This window comes from Danio rerio, chromosome 7 (assembly GCF_049306965.1).
Source record: "Danio rerio strain Tuebingen ecotype United States chromosome 7, GRCz12tu, whole genome shotgun sequence".
In the NCBI taxonomy this organism is placed as follows: domain Eukaryota; kingdom Metazoa; phylum Chordata; class Actinopteri; order Cypriniformes; family Danionidae; genus Danio; species Danio rerio.
Genome location: NC_133182.1, coordinates 78236209 through 78257500, shown reverse-complemented (window position 1 = coordinate 78257500; position 21292 = coordinate 78236209). Strand labels below are relative to the sequence as shown.

General features: G+C 37.5%; 2 protein-coding genes across 4 annotated transcripts in view; both read right to left on the bottom strand.

Moving 5' to 3' along the window:
- Positions 1-6485, bottom strand: part of mrpl21 (mitochondrial ribosomal protein L21) — a 7147-nt gene extending 662 nt beyond the window's left edge. The window contains exons 1-5 of one of the 2 annotated variants that reach the window (NM_001077468.1): positions 6349-6485; positions 5456-5516; positions 4874-4959; positions 1919-2082; positions 860-912 (exon numbers count right to left, since the gene is read on the bottom strand). In NM_001077468.1, the coding sequence (NP_001070936.1) occupies positions 860-912; positions 1919-2082; positions 4874-4959; positions 5456-5516; positions 6349-6442 (458 nt within the window). In that variant the 5' untranslated portion in view covers positions 6443-6485. The remainder of the gene's footprint in view (positions 1-859; positions 913-1918; positions 2083-4873; positions 4960-5455; positions 5517-6348) is intronic. The other variant, XM_005172382.5, reaches the window with a different exon arrangement.
- A 6314-nt stretch (positions 6486-12799) lies between these two features.
- Positions 12800-21292, bottom strand: part of hectd4 (HECT domain E3 ubiquitin protein ligase 4) — a 110554-nt gene continuing 102061 nt past the window's right edge. For both annotated transcript variants that reach the window (XM_009303668.5, XM_009303669.5), the window contains exons 71-76: positions 20624-20727; positions 17031-17252; positions 16697-16863; positions 14814-15009; positions 14460-14682; positions 12800-13857 (exon numbers count right to left, since the gene is read on the bottom strand). In XM_009303668.5, coding sequence (XP_009301943.1) covers positions 13721-13857; positions 14460-14682; positions 14814-15009; positions 16697-16863; positions 17031-17252; positions 20624-20727 — 1049 coding nt within the window. In that variant the 3' untranslated portion in view covers positions 12800-13720. The remainder of the gene's footprint in view (positions 13858-14459; positions 14683-14813; positions 15010-16696; positions 16864-17030; positions 17253-20623; positions 20728-21292) is intronic.

The following is a 21292-nucleotide window of genomic DNA, read 5'->3' as shown; positions in this document are numbered from 1 at the left end:
GGGGCAAGTAGTGTACCAAGTGACCTGCAGTTTGGCAGTATTTCCGGTTTCAACCGAACGAGAAGGGAGACGTGGAAAATACGAACTAGAGGTCTGCATTCTGTTTCCGAATAAAGCGCGGGGCTGGAGTGGTTGGTGGACACAAGGATGCTGTTTGTTTGTTTGTGTGTGTTTGTGAGAGAGAGAGAGAGCGTAATGCTGTGCGTCTCTCTCTCTCTCTCTGTGTGAGTGTGTGCGAGAGAGAATGACAGGGAGATCTCTAACCTGCGCAGATCTCTAACGCCTCATTCACACGGGGCTTCAGCATCAACGCTTGACTGAAGGCGTGTCTGAAGTTGGGGCTGAAGCGATCGTCATAGCAGCATCAGCCAATGAAATTCAGTCAGCAATAGGCCACTGTCTAGCTGGTGTATTTGCATACAGCGACCTGATTGGCTGACGCTTCTGTTGGCGCTTGAAAAGTTGAGCTAGTCCCAACTTCTGCAGCGAGCAACGCCTCTGAAGCGGCGCCGACGGATCCACAATGCAGTTCGGCAACGCCTGACGTCACCCATTCAAAGTGAATGGGAAGCGTTGACGCCCCGTGTGAATGTGGCGTAATAGGAACAAGACAAACAGGTGACCGTGAACCTAAGGTCGCATATATGGTATTCAGTTTCTGTATGGTTTAGGCACAAGCCAACAGTTTGATGACGTTGTCTGAGCCTTACGTCGTAATTTTTTAAATTATGCACGGTAATACCGGACACCGGGGTAAAATAGGGAGGAGGTTTGACGCTATCAAAATTTGGATTCCGCCCAAGCCTAGTTTGCATGCATGAATTCAGTGTTTCAAACTAGTATTACGTTCACATCTTACCCAAGAAGTGGCTTTCCAACAAGAGTAAAATCACTTCCTCCAACTAGTAACACCTGCAAGATCAATAAGTACACATTAAAAGAAAAACTGACACCATGACAAGACATTATACATTGTGTAGCATGTCAATTTTCCTTCTACCATACACTTGACTATCATTTCATTTTGTTTTATTGAGCACAAACTATGCTAGAATCAACGATATGCAACACAGATGGATGTACAGTTGTAACTGAAACGCCAAGACGACAGCACTGGTCTGCAGACGGGCTTCTCCATCGTGTGTGTATATGCTCGCACGCATCCTTCTCTGGCTCTGCGCCAGGCGGACTGATTTTTAACATCTGATGACGCACTAAAGTAAACATTCAAAGCACACTAGCTTAATCGTACACTTCAGGGAACAGCCAATGCTGTCTGATCACATGAGTCTCAGCGTTATCGAACATGTCAAAGTGTGTTCATTTTATTCCTTTATTATTGTAATGTAATGTGTATTTATATAGCGCATTTATTGTGTACGGCCATACACCCAACAGGTGCCACAGGACAACAGCACCAGTGCTTCACCACACACCAGCTATTGGTGGAGTGGAGAGAGAGAGAGATAGTGCCAACTCAGTGGATGGGGATGACTGGGAGGCCATGATCATAAGGATTGATTGAGGGACTTTGGCCAGGACACCAGGGTTACACCCCTGCTCTTTCACGAGAAGTGCCATGGGATTTTTAATGACCACAGAGAGTCATGACCTCGGTTTAACGTCTCATCTGAAAGACGGCGCCCACTGACAGTGTAGTGTCCCCTTCACTTTTACTAGGGCATTAGGACTCATGCAGACCCTAGGTTGAGCGCCCCCTGCTGGCCTCACTAACACTAAGTGGTCTCCCATCCAGGTACTGACCAGCCCTGATCAGCCCTGCTTAGCTTCAGTGAGTAACCGGTTTTTGGCTGTAGGGTGTTATTATTTAGCAATTGTTCTGCGCACCGCTGGAAGGAAGCCCACAGTTTGAGAACCAGTGCTCTATACAGTAACAGATGTGAATCTGAGCTCAAACCTTCTCCATTCGGATCCTGTCTCCACACTCTGCGTCAAGGTGGTTTTCAATGAGGATCAGGTCTTCATTGGTCACTTTCCACTGACGGGCAGCAAAATGAACAACAGCAAACAGACGTCCGTATTGTCCTTCCTCTATCAGAGCGTTCACCTTCTGTACAAGAGCTGCGGCCATACAGACAGAGACACAACCATGAGATATACATATAATGATGAACAAAAGAGTGCAGATCTGGAGTCAACACTGGTATCGTATCTCATGTAATGCCATGTCAGCTTCATTAGACGTGTTTCCATCTAAAGATGTGAATTAGATTTGTTTAAAACTGGAATATTACTTAAAGCATTTGTGAATAAAGCAGCGTTTCCATAATGTGAGAAACAAAAGAGAACAAAATGATCACTTCCTGATACACTGGAGCACATGTCAGAGAAATGAAGTTTAAAGCATTGGAAGAAGCCACTGTGGTGTGTTTTCTTCTCTAATAAATGAGTTGAGCCTCAGAAGACGAAACGCAGTGAATGCGGTGGCTTTTGGAGCCGTGAGCAGGGCTCGAAATTGCAATATGCGCCCGAAAATTAATCTATGCGACCTCATAATATATATGGGAGCATTAGTGCGACTGCAGATAATGGTTGTAGAGCGACCTGTTTTGATTTTTTGTAAATAAAACATGCTGAATCGCTCTTCCCTGCCGCTATATTGGTTCATATTAGCTGTCAATCACTCAAGGTATTCCGCTGTCAGGTGACAGGGAAGGAGCTTTTATGACCACGGGAAATGCAAACGGCTGAAGAGTGAAAACTTAAAGCACACAGGTTTGCAAACCCCACCTAAAGTTGAGGCGCAGATTAAAGTGATCATGACACGTCACGTGGTGAATAATGATCCGCCAGCTGAGATCAATCGAGTACGCGCTTCTTGGAGAAGGTGCCCGAATCTCCATGCGTTGCATTCACTGCGTGTTCAGCGCAAATGTCCGCTAAAAGTCAAATCTAATACTGTACATATCATTGCTGAAGAAGCTCGCCTTTACTAAGTTTACACTGAAACTGCGGCTCATAACAAAGACCGGGTCAGCGCAAGAATCCTGCTCTGCCTGCTCATAAATTGGGTCGGCTGACTCGCCAGCTTTTCACTAACACAGAAAAATGAAGATCATCTCAGACTGAACCTTTAAATTGACACAAACTGAAACCAAAACTTTTAAAGAGTGATAGAAGTGAGACTTTACTTACTTTCTTTAGTCTATTCTTTTTTGAGGTGTATATTATTATTTTTTATTTATTTACTGATGACTGCTTTGCAGCTTTCATCATTGAATTGAATGATTTATTATAATCTTTTGTTTGTTTTGTAGCAGAAATATTATTTATTAAATTGACATGCATATAAAAACAGCAGTACAAAATAAATATTACTGCAATGCTTCATTTTTGTTTGATGCAAACTATACAATTATTTTTCATAAAGTAACAGACTTTTTATAGCAGATAACTTACATTCATGCACATTTAAGGCAGCATCATAATAAGAAATGGAATTCATTGTTACTATTATTGTCATTTTTTATCATCATTAATATTCTATAATTATTAGACATTCATTTTGGAATTATTGCACACAAATATCAATGTCTTCGCAGCATTAGTTAGATAGTTGTTTCTGGTTTTTGTCAGTCCTATTAATGTTGTTTTAAAATACAATTAATCCCTTAAAATACAATTTGCAGCGGTGCTCATTTATTTTTGGTGGTGCTCCTAAATTTTTTCTGGTGCTCCTAAATTTTTTCTGGTGCTCCTAAATATTTGAAGTTGGGAGCACCGGTGCTACCAAGTAAAAAAGTTAATTTCGAGCCCTGCGTAAGACACTTTTTGGGAGCACAGACAGATGCTCAAGACAGTTCTGGAGGGAATACTAATAGAAGAAGAATAATACTGAAGCACTGTGATGACGGACTAACGGCTGATGCCTTTTACTATCAGCACAACAACATTTCAGATCTGCAACAATGTGCTGGAAACGCTGCTTTGACATTATTGTGTCCCACCACACCAGTTTTTATCTCGATTTGTACTCTAGTGAGGCGCAGAGTTTATTCAGTAAGTGTTTCATCATAGTTTATTGGGCTGATCAAGTCTTCGTCTATGCAGTGCATCCGCATAATTATCACAAATTACAAGGAAAATAAATAAATAAATAAACAGCTTTATGGTTTTCTAGGGGTAGCCAAACATTAGTTAAGTACAGAAGTTAAACAATAAAATGTAAAATAAAACGGTCACCATTGTATAAATCATAATATTTAATAATATCATAATAATATTATTTAATGATATTTAATATATATATTTAATAATATAATGTTATTAATAATATTTAATAATATCTTAATCTTTTAATCTTCATTAAATAATCTAATCCTGTGGTGTGACTATTGCAGATATACACATTGTGAAATTGATGCTTAAACAATATATTGTTCAGCCTTATTGCGCAGTGTGAACCAGTTATGTCCAGATCCGATCACGTCAACCTGTAAAATGGAATCGGACATTACCTCCTAATCAGGACTCGAATATATATATATATATATATATATATATATATATATATATATATATATATATATATATATATATATATATATATATATACAGGGTGGGCCATTTATATGGATAGACCTTAATAAAATGGGAATGGTTGGAGATATTAGCGTCCTGTTTGTGGCACATTAGTATATGTGAGGGGGCAAACTTTTCAAGATGGGTGGTGACCATTTTGAAGTCGGCCATCTTGGATCCAACTTTAGTTTTTCCAATAGGACGAGGGTCATGTGACACATCAAACTTATTGGGAAATTTTCCAGGTAGGTGTGTTAAAGCTAAACTGTGCATGTCTGCGGCCCTCCAGAAACTGAGTTTGACACCCCTGCTTTAAGCTGATGGCACTTGCCTTGATGTCTTCTAGCCTCCTCTTCAGGACTGTATGGTGGAAGTTCAGGCCACGGTGGTCTGGACAGTGACGTCGGCGGTACATAACTGAGAAAATAAAAAACTAGATTATAGTTCTTACTGTACAGCATCGCACAAAACACAAGCACACAACATGAGCTGCGGCAAAAGATACAAAACACAACCTAACACTCATATCTTTCATCAACACAGTGACTTCAGCTGTGGTTACTACACATAAGGGGAACAATTGACTAGATATCGATGCACTCTTGAGAGGTAACACTCTGATTCACATCATGGCCTCATATGATCTTAAAGCAAACCGTATTTAACTGCATCAACTTATTTTTCCTCATCATAAATCAAAAAACAAACATGATGCAGTGGACCCTGCCCGTAAATCTGATCCAATTGTTTATAAAGCATCTGCATTTGTACACTGACAGTATATAAATAGGTAGGTTTTTAAGGCTATGTGTTTATTTAATTCCTTTAGCAGATGGTTTTATTCAAAGTGATGTACAAATGAGGATAAAATAAGCACTTTAAACAACTAAAAACAAGTCATATAGATGTTTACCTTGCAGGATAAACGATGCTCGTCGAGCTCTGAAACCTCGTCAAAGCAGAAACAAAAGCACCTGGAAAAAGGTAAATCATTATTTACATGATTCAAAGAAGAACAGGGGTTTCCAGACAGAAAAACCACAACAACAGTTAAATACAGTCTGTTTCTCTCACATTTACATGTGTTAGTTTATTTGCCTTTTTTTCCCTAATAAAAAAACTCACTTTAAAAATGTGTATCCTGATTTACAGAAAACAGACCACTAACAACATGAAAATGCCATGCATGTTTATTCTATTATGATAATAATCTGACTATCTATAACAATAATCTATTTAAGAATCAACATTTTAAAAATAGCTAATAATTAAACTCGTCATAAGGCGTGAATCATCTCAGACTGGTGTCTTGAACATGACAATGGGTTCACTGTACTCAAATGGCCTCCACAGTCAGCAGATCTCAATCCAATAGAGCAGCTTTGGGATGTGGTGGAACGGGATGGCATCATGGATGTGCAGCAACTGCGTGATGCTATCATGCCTATATGGAGCAAAATCTCTGAGGAATATTTCCAGTAACGTTACCTGTTGAATTTCTGCCACGAGGCATTAAGGCAGTTCTGAAGCAGAGGGTCCAACCCGCTTAGCTGTACCTAATAAAGTGGCCGGTGAGTCTGTCACACTGAATAATTCACTAAATGTTCACTAAACTTAAATTTAACACACTTTACTTGCACCTATTATGTTCTCTGCCTACAAAATTTACTATGAACTCCCTAATACTCTTAAGCGTTATTCTGCAAGAGGAAATGAATACTCTCCTCACATGGCGCGCTGCAAAAACACAGTCAGTTTATGGCACTGACAGTTTATAATACATATAAAACACGTTTATTTACTTACTTTTCTCGGTGTTCGGTGATAAATGTGCTGCAGAAGCACATATTATCCGCCGTAGCATCCCTGAAATATTCCGTCGACCCAAAGTCATCGCCATTGCCGGAAAAAACCGGAAGTACAAAACATAAGCGACGGAAACTCTTACCGTCAAAAACACGAGGCAAAAAAAGCGCATTTTCGCCGCCCAAAGGATTGGAAGAACATCGCATAATTTATGACAATAAACTTCAACAAGCGTCTTATAAAACAGTACAAAGATGATGGTTAATTTCTGAGGAGTTTAACGCAAAATGGGATCATCAAACAAACTGTAGATCCGTCTTTATTTGGTGTTGTTGTGAGTGTACCGAGAATCACTGCAAAATATACACTGAGTGTATTTTCATAAATAAAAATACGTGTTATCATAGGTATAATTTCTCATATATATATATATATATATATATATATATATATATATATATATATATATATATATATATATATATATATATATATATATATATATATAATACGACAATGTTATTTTAGGATATCTGCTGAAAAAGCCAGCTTAAACCAGCCTAGGCTGGTTGGCTGGTTTTAGCTGGTCGACCAGCCTGGTTTTAGAGGGGTTTTGGCCATTTCCAGCCTGGTCTTAGCTGGTCAGGCTTGAAAATGACCAGCTAAATCCAGCTAAAACCTGCTTGACCAGCCTGTTCTAAGCTGGATATAGCTGGTTTTGGCTGGGCTACCAGCCTGGCTAGGCTGGTCAAGCTGGTTATAGCTGGTCATCTCCCAGCCTGACCAGCTAAGACCAGGCTGGAAATGGCCAAAACCCCTCTAAAACCTTTTTTTTTCCAGTATACGTGAGAGTGAACATTCAGATGCGTTTTTATTTTGTTTTTGACTAAATGTTTTGCACATATTTAAGGCACTTTTATTAGACTTATAGTTAAACCTTTAAATGTTTTCTTGAAGATCTAAAATTGCGTGTTATTGATTTCTGATGCTTTTATTTAGAAAATTGAGTAAAAACTTTAAATCTTTTCCAAAGATGCATTATTGTTTTGCTTCCTTACATATAATATGTTATTTTTTATACATTTGTTTATAATATTAATAATAATAATAATGATCATGCTTTCCTCTTTGGGTCCGCAGTTTTCCTGCAGAATTGGTCTACTCTTTTACCCGCTTGTCATATTTTTGCAACTTATGAAATGTTAATAGCAATAATGATTAAAAAAAAATCAAAACATCACAAATGTGCAAGAAAGAAGAAAAAGTAAAGCAGAATTGTAAGAAAAAATAAACCAGACATAAAAAACAGAGAACTTTTGCATTGCAAATATTGAGCCATTATGAGAAAAAAAAACTGAATAAGAGTTAACTTCAACAAGAAAAAATAGACATGAAGCGTAATTTATAGATACATAAATAAATAAAATGCATAACTCAAAACACAAACAAACATTATAAATACATAAATAAATAAAATGCATAACTCGAAACACAAACAAACAAAAAGTTACAGGACCAGAATAACTCAAAATGAATTGGAGAAAAAGCTTGTCAGATAGGAATTCAGAATTCAGTGCATCAAAATGCACTTTTTAATGTGTTATTCTGTGGCAGAAATAAGCTTGTGTATGATTCAGACTCAAAGCACCTTTTTAAATATCTAAAAATGCTTATATCAGGAAGCATTTTCTAGACAAGCTTTTCTTGTTTCCAGAAATAATATGCCAAAAATTAGTGAGTTTTTCCTTAAAACAAGCTCAATAGTCTGCCAATGAGCTAAGCAAAATAATCTTATGTCAAAAGGAAAAACAAGATTATTTTGCTGACCCAAAGGCAGATTACTGAGCTTGTTTTAAGGTAAAACTCACTCATTTTTTGGCATGTTATTTCTGAAAACAAGAAAAGCTTGTCTAGAAAATGCTTCCTGATATAAGAATTTTTAGGTATTTGGACTAGAAATACAAAAAATGTAAGTAAGAAAAGCTTTTTTTTTCAGTGTGTCTCCAGAATGTGTTTGTGAAGTTTCAGCTCAAAACACTCATCAGATCATGTATTATACCCTGCTGAAAGTGTCCATTTTCAGGGTCAAATGGAGCTGTGTTTGTGCTCTTAAATGCAAATGAGCTGGTTCTCTCCGCCCACTCTCCAGACATGACTAGTCATAGTATATTTGCAGATATCTCCAATCTGATTTTGTACTAGTACAACTGTAATTGCAGATATCTCTGATTGTCATTCTGACTAGTCGAATTATAATTATGACTAGTCAAAATATAATTAGAGATATCTCTAAATATGTTTATGGATAGTCAGAACAAGGTTTAAATTGCCATACGCTCTCACTCAGCAGCACAGTGGAGATTTCTCTAGTTATATCGTTTCAGTCGGTTTGATATGCCGTCAAATATTTCGCCAAACAGTCCTTAGGGATGCGGGGACACGCAGTCAGATATTTCGCCGAACAGATCTGCCACTTTTGGCGCTCATAAACAATCATAAAGCTCTCGTGCTGCAGGAATGAGGAGGTCTGCTGAAGGTGCAGCTGTCCTGCAGTGAGGGGTTTGCGTATTTAATAAACTACGGCAGTTTGCGTTCACTGAACAGTAAGATTGATTAATAAATCCGTATGAAACAGTCCCTTAAAAGTCACGTCTCGCTTTCAGTTTTGGGCTTTGGTGCGTTTTGCACTCACACACAAGCGTACCGCGCCAAAGCCCAAGTGAACCACGCTCAACCGGGCCAGGGCCGCCAAGTGAACCGTGCCTGAGCCTGATTCAGCGCACTCACACTTCTCAAACGATCCGGGAAACGGGCCTGGGCACGGTACGGATGGCATAGTGTGAGTAGGCCCTGAGAGTGCATTTGGATCACAGATCAAGCTGGACTGTAAGCTTTAATCCCAGATTCTTTGCAAATCCTGCACTGAAAAAAAAAAATTATTCAAAGATGATTTCTTGGATTTACTCAATTTTTTTTACGTTTAGTGGTTGTAAACAATTTATTTGCGTTGAATTAAAACAAACAAATTAAGTTGAACATTATTAAACCTAAGCTGTTTGTTTAAATTCAACACAAATAAAGCTGAAGTTCTGCATGCAACACTTTCTTCAGTGTGTTCTGTGGACATGTTTGTACACATTACTATGGAGACATGTTAATATGCTCCTGTCAATCATTTTGGTGGGCGGAGAAAACCACACTCTTACATCACGTTGCGGTCAGCCTCAAAATCACTGGGATTTGGATGTCAGGAAATTTAAAAAAGAGACGTGTTGTGTTTTTATCACTCCAATATGACTGTGGACACACTTTACTACACACACTTCTGTTGATTTTGCACTATAGGTGCACTTTAAATAGGACGAAGCATTTATTTCAGCGCATAAACACACTCAGACAGAAGACGCGGGCGTTCTGTAATACATCGATACTTTATTTTTGTGACACAGAAACTCCTGAACTTCACCGCTCTGTCGGTTCATTCACACACACCAGTGTTTTTGTTCCAGATGCGCAGAGGTAAGACTGGATAAAGTTAATGCAGTCATAAATAATTGTAATAAATATCAAGTAAATGTACAACACGTATTTCACTGCATTCAGCTGTTTGTGCGGACGTCTGTTCACAGACTTCTCCTGCTCTTCTCTTCGATAGCAGCAGTTGACCATATCAAAACTAGAGAAATCATAAAATAATCAAATCAAACAACACACACACACACACACACACACCCACAAAACCCAATTATAGTGCTGATATTTTCACCGAAGTACATCAATGGTAGCGTCAAGTGTGTTTGTATTGATGGATATTAATTACAGAACTCATATTAAAGCAAATTAATAATCCACTAGGAATATTACATATGAAATTTGATCAAGTTTCAAAATTCAGAACTGTATTATGCTTATAGAGACTTTAAAAGAAAGCATCTTAAAAACATTCGCTCTCTCTTTTAGGAGGAGCTGAAACAATAATAAAGCCAAACTAAAAGCAACTTGGCTGTAAAATGTTGGATTTTCATGCACTAGAGTGAGTTCGGGGTGTAAAAATCATCCCTCGGAAGCAATCCTAAAACTGCAGAGCGCTGGGAAGTCAACTCAGAAGTGTGTTTAAGGGATGAACGAATGTCATTTTGGCAACCAAGACCAGAAATGTAGCACCGCATGGCAGCAAACGCTTTCCACATCAGAACAATGCATCCCATTCACAGCTCTGTATATGTCTATAGCTTGCTTTGTATACATGACTTACCTTTAGTTACGGCCCTGAACAGCATATATGCCACTTTAATAATACAGGCAGATATTATTAAATGTCTTGTAGAAGCGATCTGGCCGTTTATAGCTCAGAAGTCTTGAATATGCTCGACCACATGCGTACGCAGAGCCTGTTTATCTCTCTGTCATGTCAGTCCCGGAGATTAATGATAATGAGATGCTGGACAGAGCGTGTTTATCTGTCAACATTGAGGATAAAACCCTTTCGGTTCTGGAAATCTCACAAACACAGGCAAGAACAGCTTCTGGAGGAGTCACTGACCTCATTGGGAAGCTGAATCTGTTTTGGGGAAGGATTCAAGTTTTTGAGGATATCGCAAAAGTAGAACACAAAGAAGGGAGAATGCATTGGTGCATGTTAGGGAAAGCTGGGAAAATGCTCCCCTAAAACACACACATTTTGGTGAGTTAAGATGATGAGAATTCAGGGAGAATACACTATGGTCATGAAGAATGCAATAAAACAAGAAAGATGAAAAGCAGAGGTGCATTATGGTGATGAGAACTTGAGAAAATTGCAAAAAACAAAAAAACTATTATTGTGTTGAAGATTATGAGAATGAAGAAAAAAAATGGGTGGAAAAAATTATGAAAAATGGAGGAAGCTAAAAAAAGGATTGAAAAACAGAGGTGCATTATGGTGACGAGAACTAGAAAAATGCAAAACAAAAAAAATAATAATTTTGGTGAATTAAGATTATGAGAATTGAAATTGCAAATAAAAGAAAAAAAAACTATAAAAAATGGGTGAAACAAAAAAACAGATGGAAAAACAGAGGTGCATTATGATGACGAGAACTGGGCAAATGCAAAAAAATAAGTATATATATATATATATATTTTTTTTTTCTTCTGGAGAAAGTCTTATTTGTTTTATTTCAGCTAGAATAAAAGCAGTTTTTAATTTTTCAAATCAATTTTAAGGACAAAATTATTAGCCCCTTTAAGCTATATATTTTTGATAGTCTACAGAACAAACCATCGTCATACAATAACTTGCCTAATTACTCTAACCTGCCTAGTTACCCTAATTAACCTAGTAAAGCCTTTAAATGTCACTTTAAGCTGTATAGAAGTGTCTTGAAGAATATCTAGTCTAATATTATTTACTGTCATCATGACAAAGATAAAATAAATCAGTTATTAGAGATGAGTTATTAAAACTATTATGATTAGAAATGTGCTGAAGAAATCTGCTCTCGGTTAAACAGAAATTAGGGAAAAAATAAACAGGGGGCTAATAATTATGACTTCAACTGTATATATATAATAATGACTTAAATATATGACGTATATATATTAATAATGACTGTATAGTTTGTTTATTATGTGTATAAACTGACTTACATAAAAAAATATATATATTTATAGTTCAGTCCCCTACAAAATCAACCCAATAAATCTAAAAGGACTCTACAAATGAAGCTATTGAGGTCATCTAGTCAAACTGTATTTTTATCGCAATATATATCGCAGAGAAAAAATATATCGTCAAATCTTTCCAATATTATGCAGCCCTAATATATATATATATATATATACACAGTTGAAGTCAGAATTATTCGCCCCCCTTTGATTTTTTTCTTTTTTAAATATTTTCCAAATGATGTTGAACAGATTCAGGAAATTTTTCACAGTATGTCTGATAATATTTTTTCATCTGGAGAAAGTCTTATTTGTTTTATTTTGGCTAGAATAAAAGCAGTTTTTAATTTTAAAACCATTTTAAGGTCAATATTATTAGCATCTATAAAAAAAAAACATTGTTATACAATAACTTTCCTAATTACCCTAACCTGCCTAGTTACCCTAATTAACCTAGTTAAGCCTTTAAATGTCACTTTAAGCTGTATAGAAGTGTCTTGAAGAATATCTAGTCTAATATTATTTACTGTCATCATGACAAAGATAAAATAAATCAGTTATTAGAGATGAGTTATTAAACTATTATGATTAGAAATGTGTTGAAGAAATCTGCTTTCTGTTAAACAGAAATTGGGGGAATAAACAAGCGGTCTAATAATTCAGGGGGGCTAATAATTCTGACTTCAACTGTATATATATATATATATATATATATATATATATATATATATATATATATATATATATATATATATATATATATATATAAAAATTGGTAACACTTTATTTTGAGGGTCCATTTGAGTATTAGTCTGGTTAATATCTGCTGATACTGCTCCTAAACAGACATTGAACTGACTATAAATAACTTTGCAAGTACATGTCAACTTACACTAACCCCAACCCCAACCCCAACCTAACAGTCTACTTATAATCTGATGAGAATTAGTCGGCATGTAGATGCAATGTAACTTAAATTCAACAAATGGACCATCAAAATAAACTGTGACCAATAAAATGCACAAAAAATAAATAAATAAAAATATAAATAAGAAATATAAAATTGAAAGGTGAATTTTATCAGAAAATTTTAGGAAAATTAAGAGAAAGCATAAAAAAATACTGTATTAAAACTGTGAAAAAGAAAATAATAAATAAACAAATAAAAAAAATACCAAAAAAAATGCTATAGATGCATAAGAGAAGTTTGATTTGAAGGGGAAAAATAAACAAACTTGAAGAGAATTAAATAATTTTCTCAATCCATAATGTTATTGAGTGAATTCTAACCAGGACGTGTTGTTGACTGTGTTGATGAGATGCAGATGAACTAAGCATCCAATAATGAAAGCAGAAGTTTGACTGGAAACAAAAGCTCAAATCAGCATCTCTGTTAAAGAGTGTGTGCCAACAATCACTGCCAGAGAGAGAGAGAGAGAGACTGATAGAGAGACTACATGTTTAAAAAGGGATGTCAGCAGTTGCAGTGCCACCTCCTTCCCATCTGCTGATGAGCGGCGTCTGTAATGTACTGTAGATGTTTTTATAAAAGTGTGTCTTTTTCCATCAGGACCTGCTGTCAGACTCACCGGCCTCCCTCCGTCTGTCTTTATAAAGGCATAAGGCTCGGTTCTGTTCCCGCTCCTTCACTGGGGTTTGTGGCAGAAGATGTAAATCTCTTAAGGTTGCGTGGTGAGGGTCTCTCTCAGACCGCCGCTGATGCCGTTTATCCGCTCAGAGGATCTTCTCGATAGTGAATAGCGTATCGCAGTTTCTCCAGCATCACATCCAGGGAGGAATACTGCGGCAGCTTGACCATGAACATACACGTCTCCACGCGGATATAGCGCTGATCTGGAGAGCCTGAGAGAGAATCATGCAACACTGATCAGGAGGATGAGGAGAACGATATAATAATGACTATAGCAATAAGAATGGAGAGGTGGCATGGTGGCTCAGTGGTTAGTACTGCTGCCTCACAGCAAGAAGGTCACTGGTTCGAGTCCCAGCTAGGCTAGTTGGCGTTTCTGTGTGGAGTTTGCATGTTCTCCCCGTGTTGGCGTGGGTTTCCTCTGGGTGCTCTGGTTTCCAAACACATGCGCTATAGGGGAACTGGTGAACTAAACTGACTGTAGTCTATTAGTGTGTGTGAGAATGAATGTGTATGGGTGTTTCCCAGTACTGGGTTGCAGCTGGAATGAAAAATATACTGGATAAATCCGTTTTGGTGACCCCTTATGAATAAAGGGACTAAGCCGAAGGAAAATAAATGAATGTGTACTAGGGGAAATGTCCAAAATAAGTTAATATTAATAATTAATAATAAATAATAATAAAATCTAAATAATAATAACAAACATCTGCAGTAGTTAGAGTAAATTAAAACAGGAATAAACTGTCAAAAAAAAATCCCAGAATGCCTCACAGGGATGGAGATCTCTGATTGGTTAATGACTTGTGCTTACCCACGGTGCCGTCCGGCGGGGCGATCTTCATGGGATAGGGGGGCACATGTGCGGTGTCCGGACCCCCATCTTTGCACGGGCAGGTGAAGGGAATCCTCTCCTGGTTGCAGGCGAACTTAATAAACTTGCTGAGCTCCTCCTGCGTGAACATCTCCAGCGCCGCCCAGAAGAACTCGATATGCTGATCCGTCTCCATCAGACCCACCTGATACATGGTGTGCGCCTAAACAGCCAGTTTACAGTCAACAGTGCATGATTATTTAGGGATAAAGTAGGAAAAACAAACCCTATAGAAGTCAATGGTTACAGGTTTCCAGCATTCTTCAAAATATCTACTTCTGTGTTGGAACTGACCTTCAGGAACTCCAGGTTGATGTCCGGCAGACCGCAGGTGCGCAGCTCCACCTCTGCGGGACTCAGTAAAGTCAGCAGCTGCAGTGGGATGATGGAGCCCAGACCGGCGCGCACCGCAGACATACACTCCACATTCTGCAGCTCCCGCAGACGCAGCTCACGCACCGCTCGCACATACACATCCTTATTCTCCCAGCTTAACACACACAGACACACACACACACACACACAGAAATATTAGAGATCATTCATTAACTTTGCAACTCATTCAAAAAGCAATTACAAGGTTCTTTAATGCCCTTTAAGATGTAATTTACAGCTGAAGACCAAATGATTACATAAATCCAATGGAAGTCAATGGTTACAGGTTTCCAGCATTCTTCAAAATATCTTCTTTTGTGTTCAACAGAATAAAGAAAGTCAAATGATGACAACATTTTCCAATTTCAGGTGAACTATCCCTTTAAAAACAGGCGTGAACAGGGCCCGGATAATTCACCAAAAAATATAAACACTAACACAATATTTTTTCTTCCTCTAGTAGTTTCAAACCTTTAAGATTTTGTTTCTTCTAAGATATGATAAAGAAAGCTGAAAACCGGTAACCATTGACTTCCACAGTAGGAAAAAAACAAATAGTATGAAAGTCAATGGTTACAGGTTTCCAGCATTCTTCAAAATATCTTCTTTAGTGTTCAACAGAAGAAACTCCAACTTGTTCAAAGGTAAGTGATGACAGAATGTTCGATTTCAGGTGAACTATGCCTTTAACACCAGCTGTGAACAGGGCCTGTGGGTATGATACATGAAACTCTATAATGCATGAAACCAGACTTCAAGGGATAGTTTGCTAAAAAAACAAAAACATTTACACACAACATACTCTCCCTCAAGTGGTTGCAAACCTTTGAGTTTCTTTGATCTGTTAAACACTAAATATATCTACAAAAATAAGATAAAACCATAACCATAACCTGGTAACCATTGACTTCAGTAGTAGGAGAAACAAATACAATGGAAGTCAACGGTTACTGGTTTCCAGCATTCTTCAAAATATCTTCTTTTGTGTTCAACAGAATGAAAGTCAAATAAGTTTAAGGGTGAGTAAATGACGACAGAATGTTCCATTTTGGGTGAACTGTCCCTTTAATATCTGGTGTGAACAGGGCCTGTGTGTATAATACATGAAGCTATCAAACGCAAGAAACTACGCTTGAAGGGATATTTTACAAAAAAAATAAAAAATTTACACACTATTTACTCGCCCTCAAGTGTTTCCAAACCTTAATGTGTCTCTTTCATCTGCTGAAGACTAGAGAAGATATTTTGAAGAAAGCTGAAAACCTGTAACCATTGACCTTCATAGTAGAGAAAACACATACTATGGAAGTCAATGGTTACAGGTTTCCAGCATTCTTCAAAATATCTCCTTTTGTGTTCAACAGAACAAAGAAATTACAATAGGTTTAAGGGTGAGTAAATGACGATAGAATGTTCGATTTTGGGTGGACTGTCCCTTTAATATCAGTTGAAAACCGGGTCTGTGTGTATAATACATGAAGCTACCACATGAAACTAGACTTCAAGTGATAGCTCGCCAATTTTTAAAAAAATGTTATGTTATTTACTCTACCAATCTTTATACGTTTCTTTCTTCTGTTGAATACAAAGATATCTATAAGATATAAAACCTGTAACCATTGACTTCTATTGTATTCAATTTTCCTACTATGGAGGTCAATAGTTACAGGTTTCCAGCATTCTTCAAAACGCCTTCTTTAGTGTTCAACAGAAGAAACTCAAACATGTTCATGGGTGAGTAAATGATGGCAGAATGTTCAGTTTTGGGTATATTATTATGACATTTGGTCATTGGCTGTCACCTGACAGCGATGTCACGTCCTCCCTGGCACAGCTCCACTTCCTCTCCAGTCATAGTGATGTATGTGAAGGTGCAGCAGGGCCGGCTGGGGGAGTCTGGACTCTCCCCCAGGGGACTCTGAGACGACACTTCAGCACACAGCGCTTCCAGCTCCGCTTCATCACACAACTGTGAACAGCAGACAACAGATTCAGGCGTTCATGTTAGGAAAACGAGCACTGTATACTATACTATACACTTAAAGGGTCAGTTCACACAAATATTAAAATTCAATATTAGTGCAGCAACAATGTTGCCCACGTCACTGTATTATATAAAAATCAATATTATTTTACACTCTCAAACTTCTTGATGTAGCTGTACGTGAGCAGATCTGCTTCCCGCAGGTCAGCTTCGGGATCGAGAGCCTCTCCGACCAGACCCTTCCAGAAGGATCCCAGCAGGTCCAGAGGCAGCGGCACATCGGCCCGGATGGCGATGCCCAGAAGCTGCCCGAAGAAGTTCAGCAGCTGCTCCTCAGCGTATGTGATGGGACACGGAGTCAGGATGTACTTCCCCTGAAAAAAACAACACACATCAGATCTAGAACATTTGTAAAACAGTTTGTAAAGATTGTCTGTCTTTATAAAAAATATATAATATAAGAGACTTTTATTCACCAAACAAGTGGATCTAATTCGATCTGCATTGTAAACTTGAAGGTTTTGTTATTCGATGTTTGACATAATCTCAACCAAAACATAAAGAGAGGGCGGGGCATAGAGTGGCTCCTTCCCTTATAAAAAACCAGCCAATAGCTTTAAGAAGGGGGCGGGGCATGTAAAACACTAGAGAGCATCTGATCTGGCCTGTGTGTATAATACATCTTGCTATACAATGCAAAAAACTAGGCTTGAAGGGACATTTCACCCAAAATGTTTGTTTTTTAAAGACGATTTACTCTTTCTCAAGTGTTTCCAAGCCTTAATGTGTCTCTTTCATCTGCTGAAGACTAGAGAAGATATTTTGAAGAAAGCTGAAAACCTGTAACCATTGACTTTCATAGTAGAGAAAACACATACTATGGAAGTCAATGGTTATCGACTTCCAGCATTCTTCAAAATATCTCCTTTTGTGTTCAACAGAATAAAGAAAGCCAAACAGGTTTAATGGTGAGTAAATGATAACAGAATGTTGGATTTTGGGTGGACTGTCCCTTTAATATCAGGTGCAAGCCGGAGATTTGCTTTATTTACCAAACAAGTGGATCTAATTCAATCTGCATTGTAAACTTGAAGGTTTTGTTATTCGATGTTTGAAGTAATCTCAACCAAAACATAAAGAGAGGGCGGGGCATAGAGTGGCTTCTTCCCTTATATAGAAAAAAAACAGCCAATAGCTTTCTGAAAGGGGCGGGGCATTTCAAACACTAGAGAGCATTTGATTGGTCAAGTAAATGATGACGGAATGTTCCATTTTGGGTAAACTGTCCCTTTAATATCAGGATCTGTGACATGAACAGGGTCTGTGTGTATAATACATGAAGCTATACAACGCAAGAAACTACGCTTGAAGGGATAGTTCACCAAAAAATGAAATTTTGCACATGATTTACTCTCCCACAAGTGTTTCCAAACCTTAATGTGTCTCTTTCATCTGCTGAAGACTAGAGAAGATATTTTGAAGAAAGCTGAAAACCTGTAACCAGTGACCTTCATAGTAGAGAAAACACATACAATGGAAGTCAATGGTTACAGGTTTCCAGCATTCTTCAAAATATCTCCTTTTGTGTTCAACAGAATAAAGAAAGCCAAACAGGTTTAATGGTGAGTAAATGATAACAGAATGTTGGATTTTGGGTGGACTGTCCCTTTAATATCAGGTGCAAGCCGGAGACTTGCTTTATTTACCAAACAAGTGGATCTAATTCGATCTGCATTGTAAACTTGAAGGTTTTGTTATTCGATGTTTGACGTAATCTCAACCAAAACATAAAGAGAGGGCGGGGCATAGAGTGGCTCCTTCCCTTATAAAAAAACAGCCAATAGCTTTAAGAAGGGGGCGGGGCATGTAAAACACTAGAGAGCATCTGATCTGGCCTGTGTGTATAATACATCTTGCCATACAATGCAAAAAACTAGGCTTGAAGGGACATTCCACCAAAAATCTTTGTTTTTTACAGACGATTTACTCTTTCTCAAGTGTTTCCAAGCCTTAATGTGTCTCTTTCATCTGCTGAAGACTAGAGAATATATTTTGAAGAAAGCTGAAAACCTGTAACCATTGACTTTCATAGTAGAGAAAACACATACTATGGAAGTCAATGGTTATCAACTTCCAGCATTCTTCAAAATATCTCCTTTTGTGTTCAACAGAATAAAGAAAGCCAAACAGGTTTAATGGTGAGTAAATGATAACAGAATGTTGGATTTTGGGTGGACTGTCCCTTTAATAGCAGGTGCAAACCGGGAGACTTGCTTTATTTACCAAACAAGTGGATCTAATTCGATCTGCATTGTAAACTTGAAGGTTTTGTTATTCGATGTTTGAAGTAATCTCAACCAAAACATAAAGAGAGGGCGGGGCATAGAGTGGCTCCTTCCCTTATATAGAAAAAAAACAGCCAATAGCTTTCTGAAGGGGGCGGGGCATTTCAAACACTAGAGAGCATTTGATTGGTCAAGTAAATGATGACAGAATGTTCCATTTTGGGTAAACTGTCCCTTTAATATCAGGATCTGTGATATGAACAGGGCCTGTGTGTATAATACATGAAGCTATACAACGCAAGAAACTACGCTTGAAGGGATAGTTCACCAAAAAATGAAATTTTGCACATGATTTACTCTCCCTCAAGTGTTTTCAAACCTTAATGTGTCTCTTTCATCTGCTGAAGACTAGAGAAGATATTTTGAAGAAAGCTGAAAACCTGTAACCATTGACTTTCATAGTAGAGAAAACACATACTATGGAAGTCAATGGTTACAGGTTTCCAGCATTCTTCAAAATATCTCCTTTTGTGTTCAACAGAATAAAGAAAGCCAAACAGGTTTAATGGTGAGTAAATGATAACAGAATGTTGGATTTTGGGTGGACTGTCCCTTTAATAGCAGGTGCAAACCGGGAGACTTGCTTTATTTACCAAACAAGTGGATCTAATTAGATTTGCATTGTAAACTTGAAGGTTTTGTTATTCGATGTTTGACGTAATCTCAACCAAAACATAAAGAGAGGGCGGGGCATAGAGTGGCTCCTTCCCTTATAAAAAAAAAAAGAAAACAGCCAATAGCATTCTAAAGGGGGCGGGGCATGTCAGAAACTAGAGACCATCTGATTGGTCAAGATTGGATGAGAAACTTAAGTATGAGGTAACATGAATAAAATCACTGTGGCGGAGGAGACAAACTACAAGCTCAGTTTCATACAGTGTCTCATGAATGCCAATCTTGTCACTGTATTGAAGCACACTAGTTTATAAAAGTCCTTAAAAGTAACAGACTGAGAAAAACCTCTAAAAAACCTTATTTTAATTTTGTGGGAGCTTTAAAAGTTAAATGTTAAAACTGTTTTATTTTTGAGCTCCTCTCATTTTTTCACTCGCAGCTAACCAACAGCACATTTGTAATGAAATTGCAATTTAGTTGAACTATTAACATTACTCACTTGGCCAGACAGAATCTGCAGATACTTTCTTGCCATTTCTGTGCAGAACTTTGTAAAAAATAAACTAAAATAAATTTGGATTTTATGTGAAATGACAGAGTTTAGTAGCTAAAAACGTAAAACATGAAATAAAAAATAACTTTTTAACTTTTCTTTAAGGTTTACAATGCAAAGCCCAATTAAATATAAATGTACATGTTAGTCTATGTAACTGGATTAGTGTGTAGAAATTAATAAAAAACAGAAGTCAGATGTAGCACACGGAGGAAGGTGTAAAAATGTTCACCTTATTGCGGTTAGCGGCGGCGCTCGGGCAGGGCAGAAGAAGAGAGAGAGCTGAACTCTGGAGCTCCTTACACACCTGCCATAGGAAATGCCTGAAAGAGCCACCTGAGGAAAGACAACATCTCTTAAAGATAGTATAAACAAATGATTTAAAATAACTGTTTTGGATTGAAATAAAGCTGAAATGAAATGGGCTCTATGCACAGCTAGAGTTTTAAAGCCGACGATAAACTTCCGGAGAAAGCTTAATGTGACTATTTTCAATTTCACAAGGTTCTTTTTACAGCATCGATGTTGTGATGTAATTACAATACATTCAGTTAAACAGACTTAAGCATTTGTTTAATTGTTCAAATGTAAAATGAGATGAAAGATCAAGGTAACCACTAGTGCCCGTCAGTTTCAATAGGCTAGTGCAGAAATTCCATTAAAAATACTGGGGTAAAAGAAACTGTCATATTTTAAAGACATGTGGTTGGGCGGGGCTGGGGGGTTCAGTCACATGAGATCACTCTAATATTAATTATTATTATTATTATTAATGGTAATAGTTCTAAAAGCAGCAATGACTGGAGTAATAATGTCACTTGAAGCTACATACACTAAGAAAGCAGTTATTTAAAATTAATAAATACTTGACATTTTATTTACGTTTAATAAATGCCGTCTT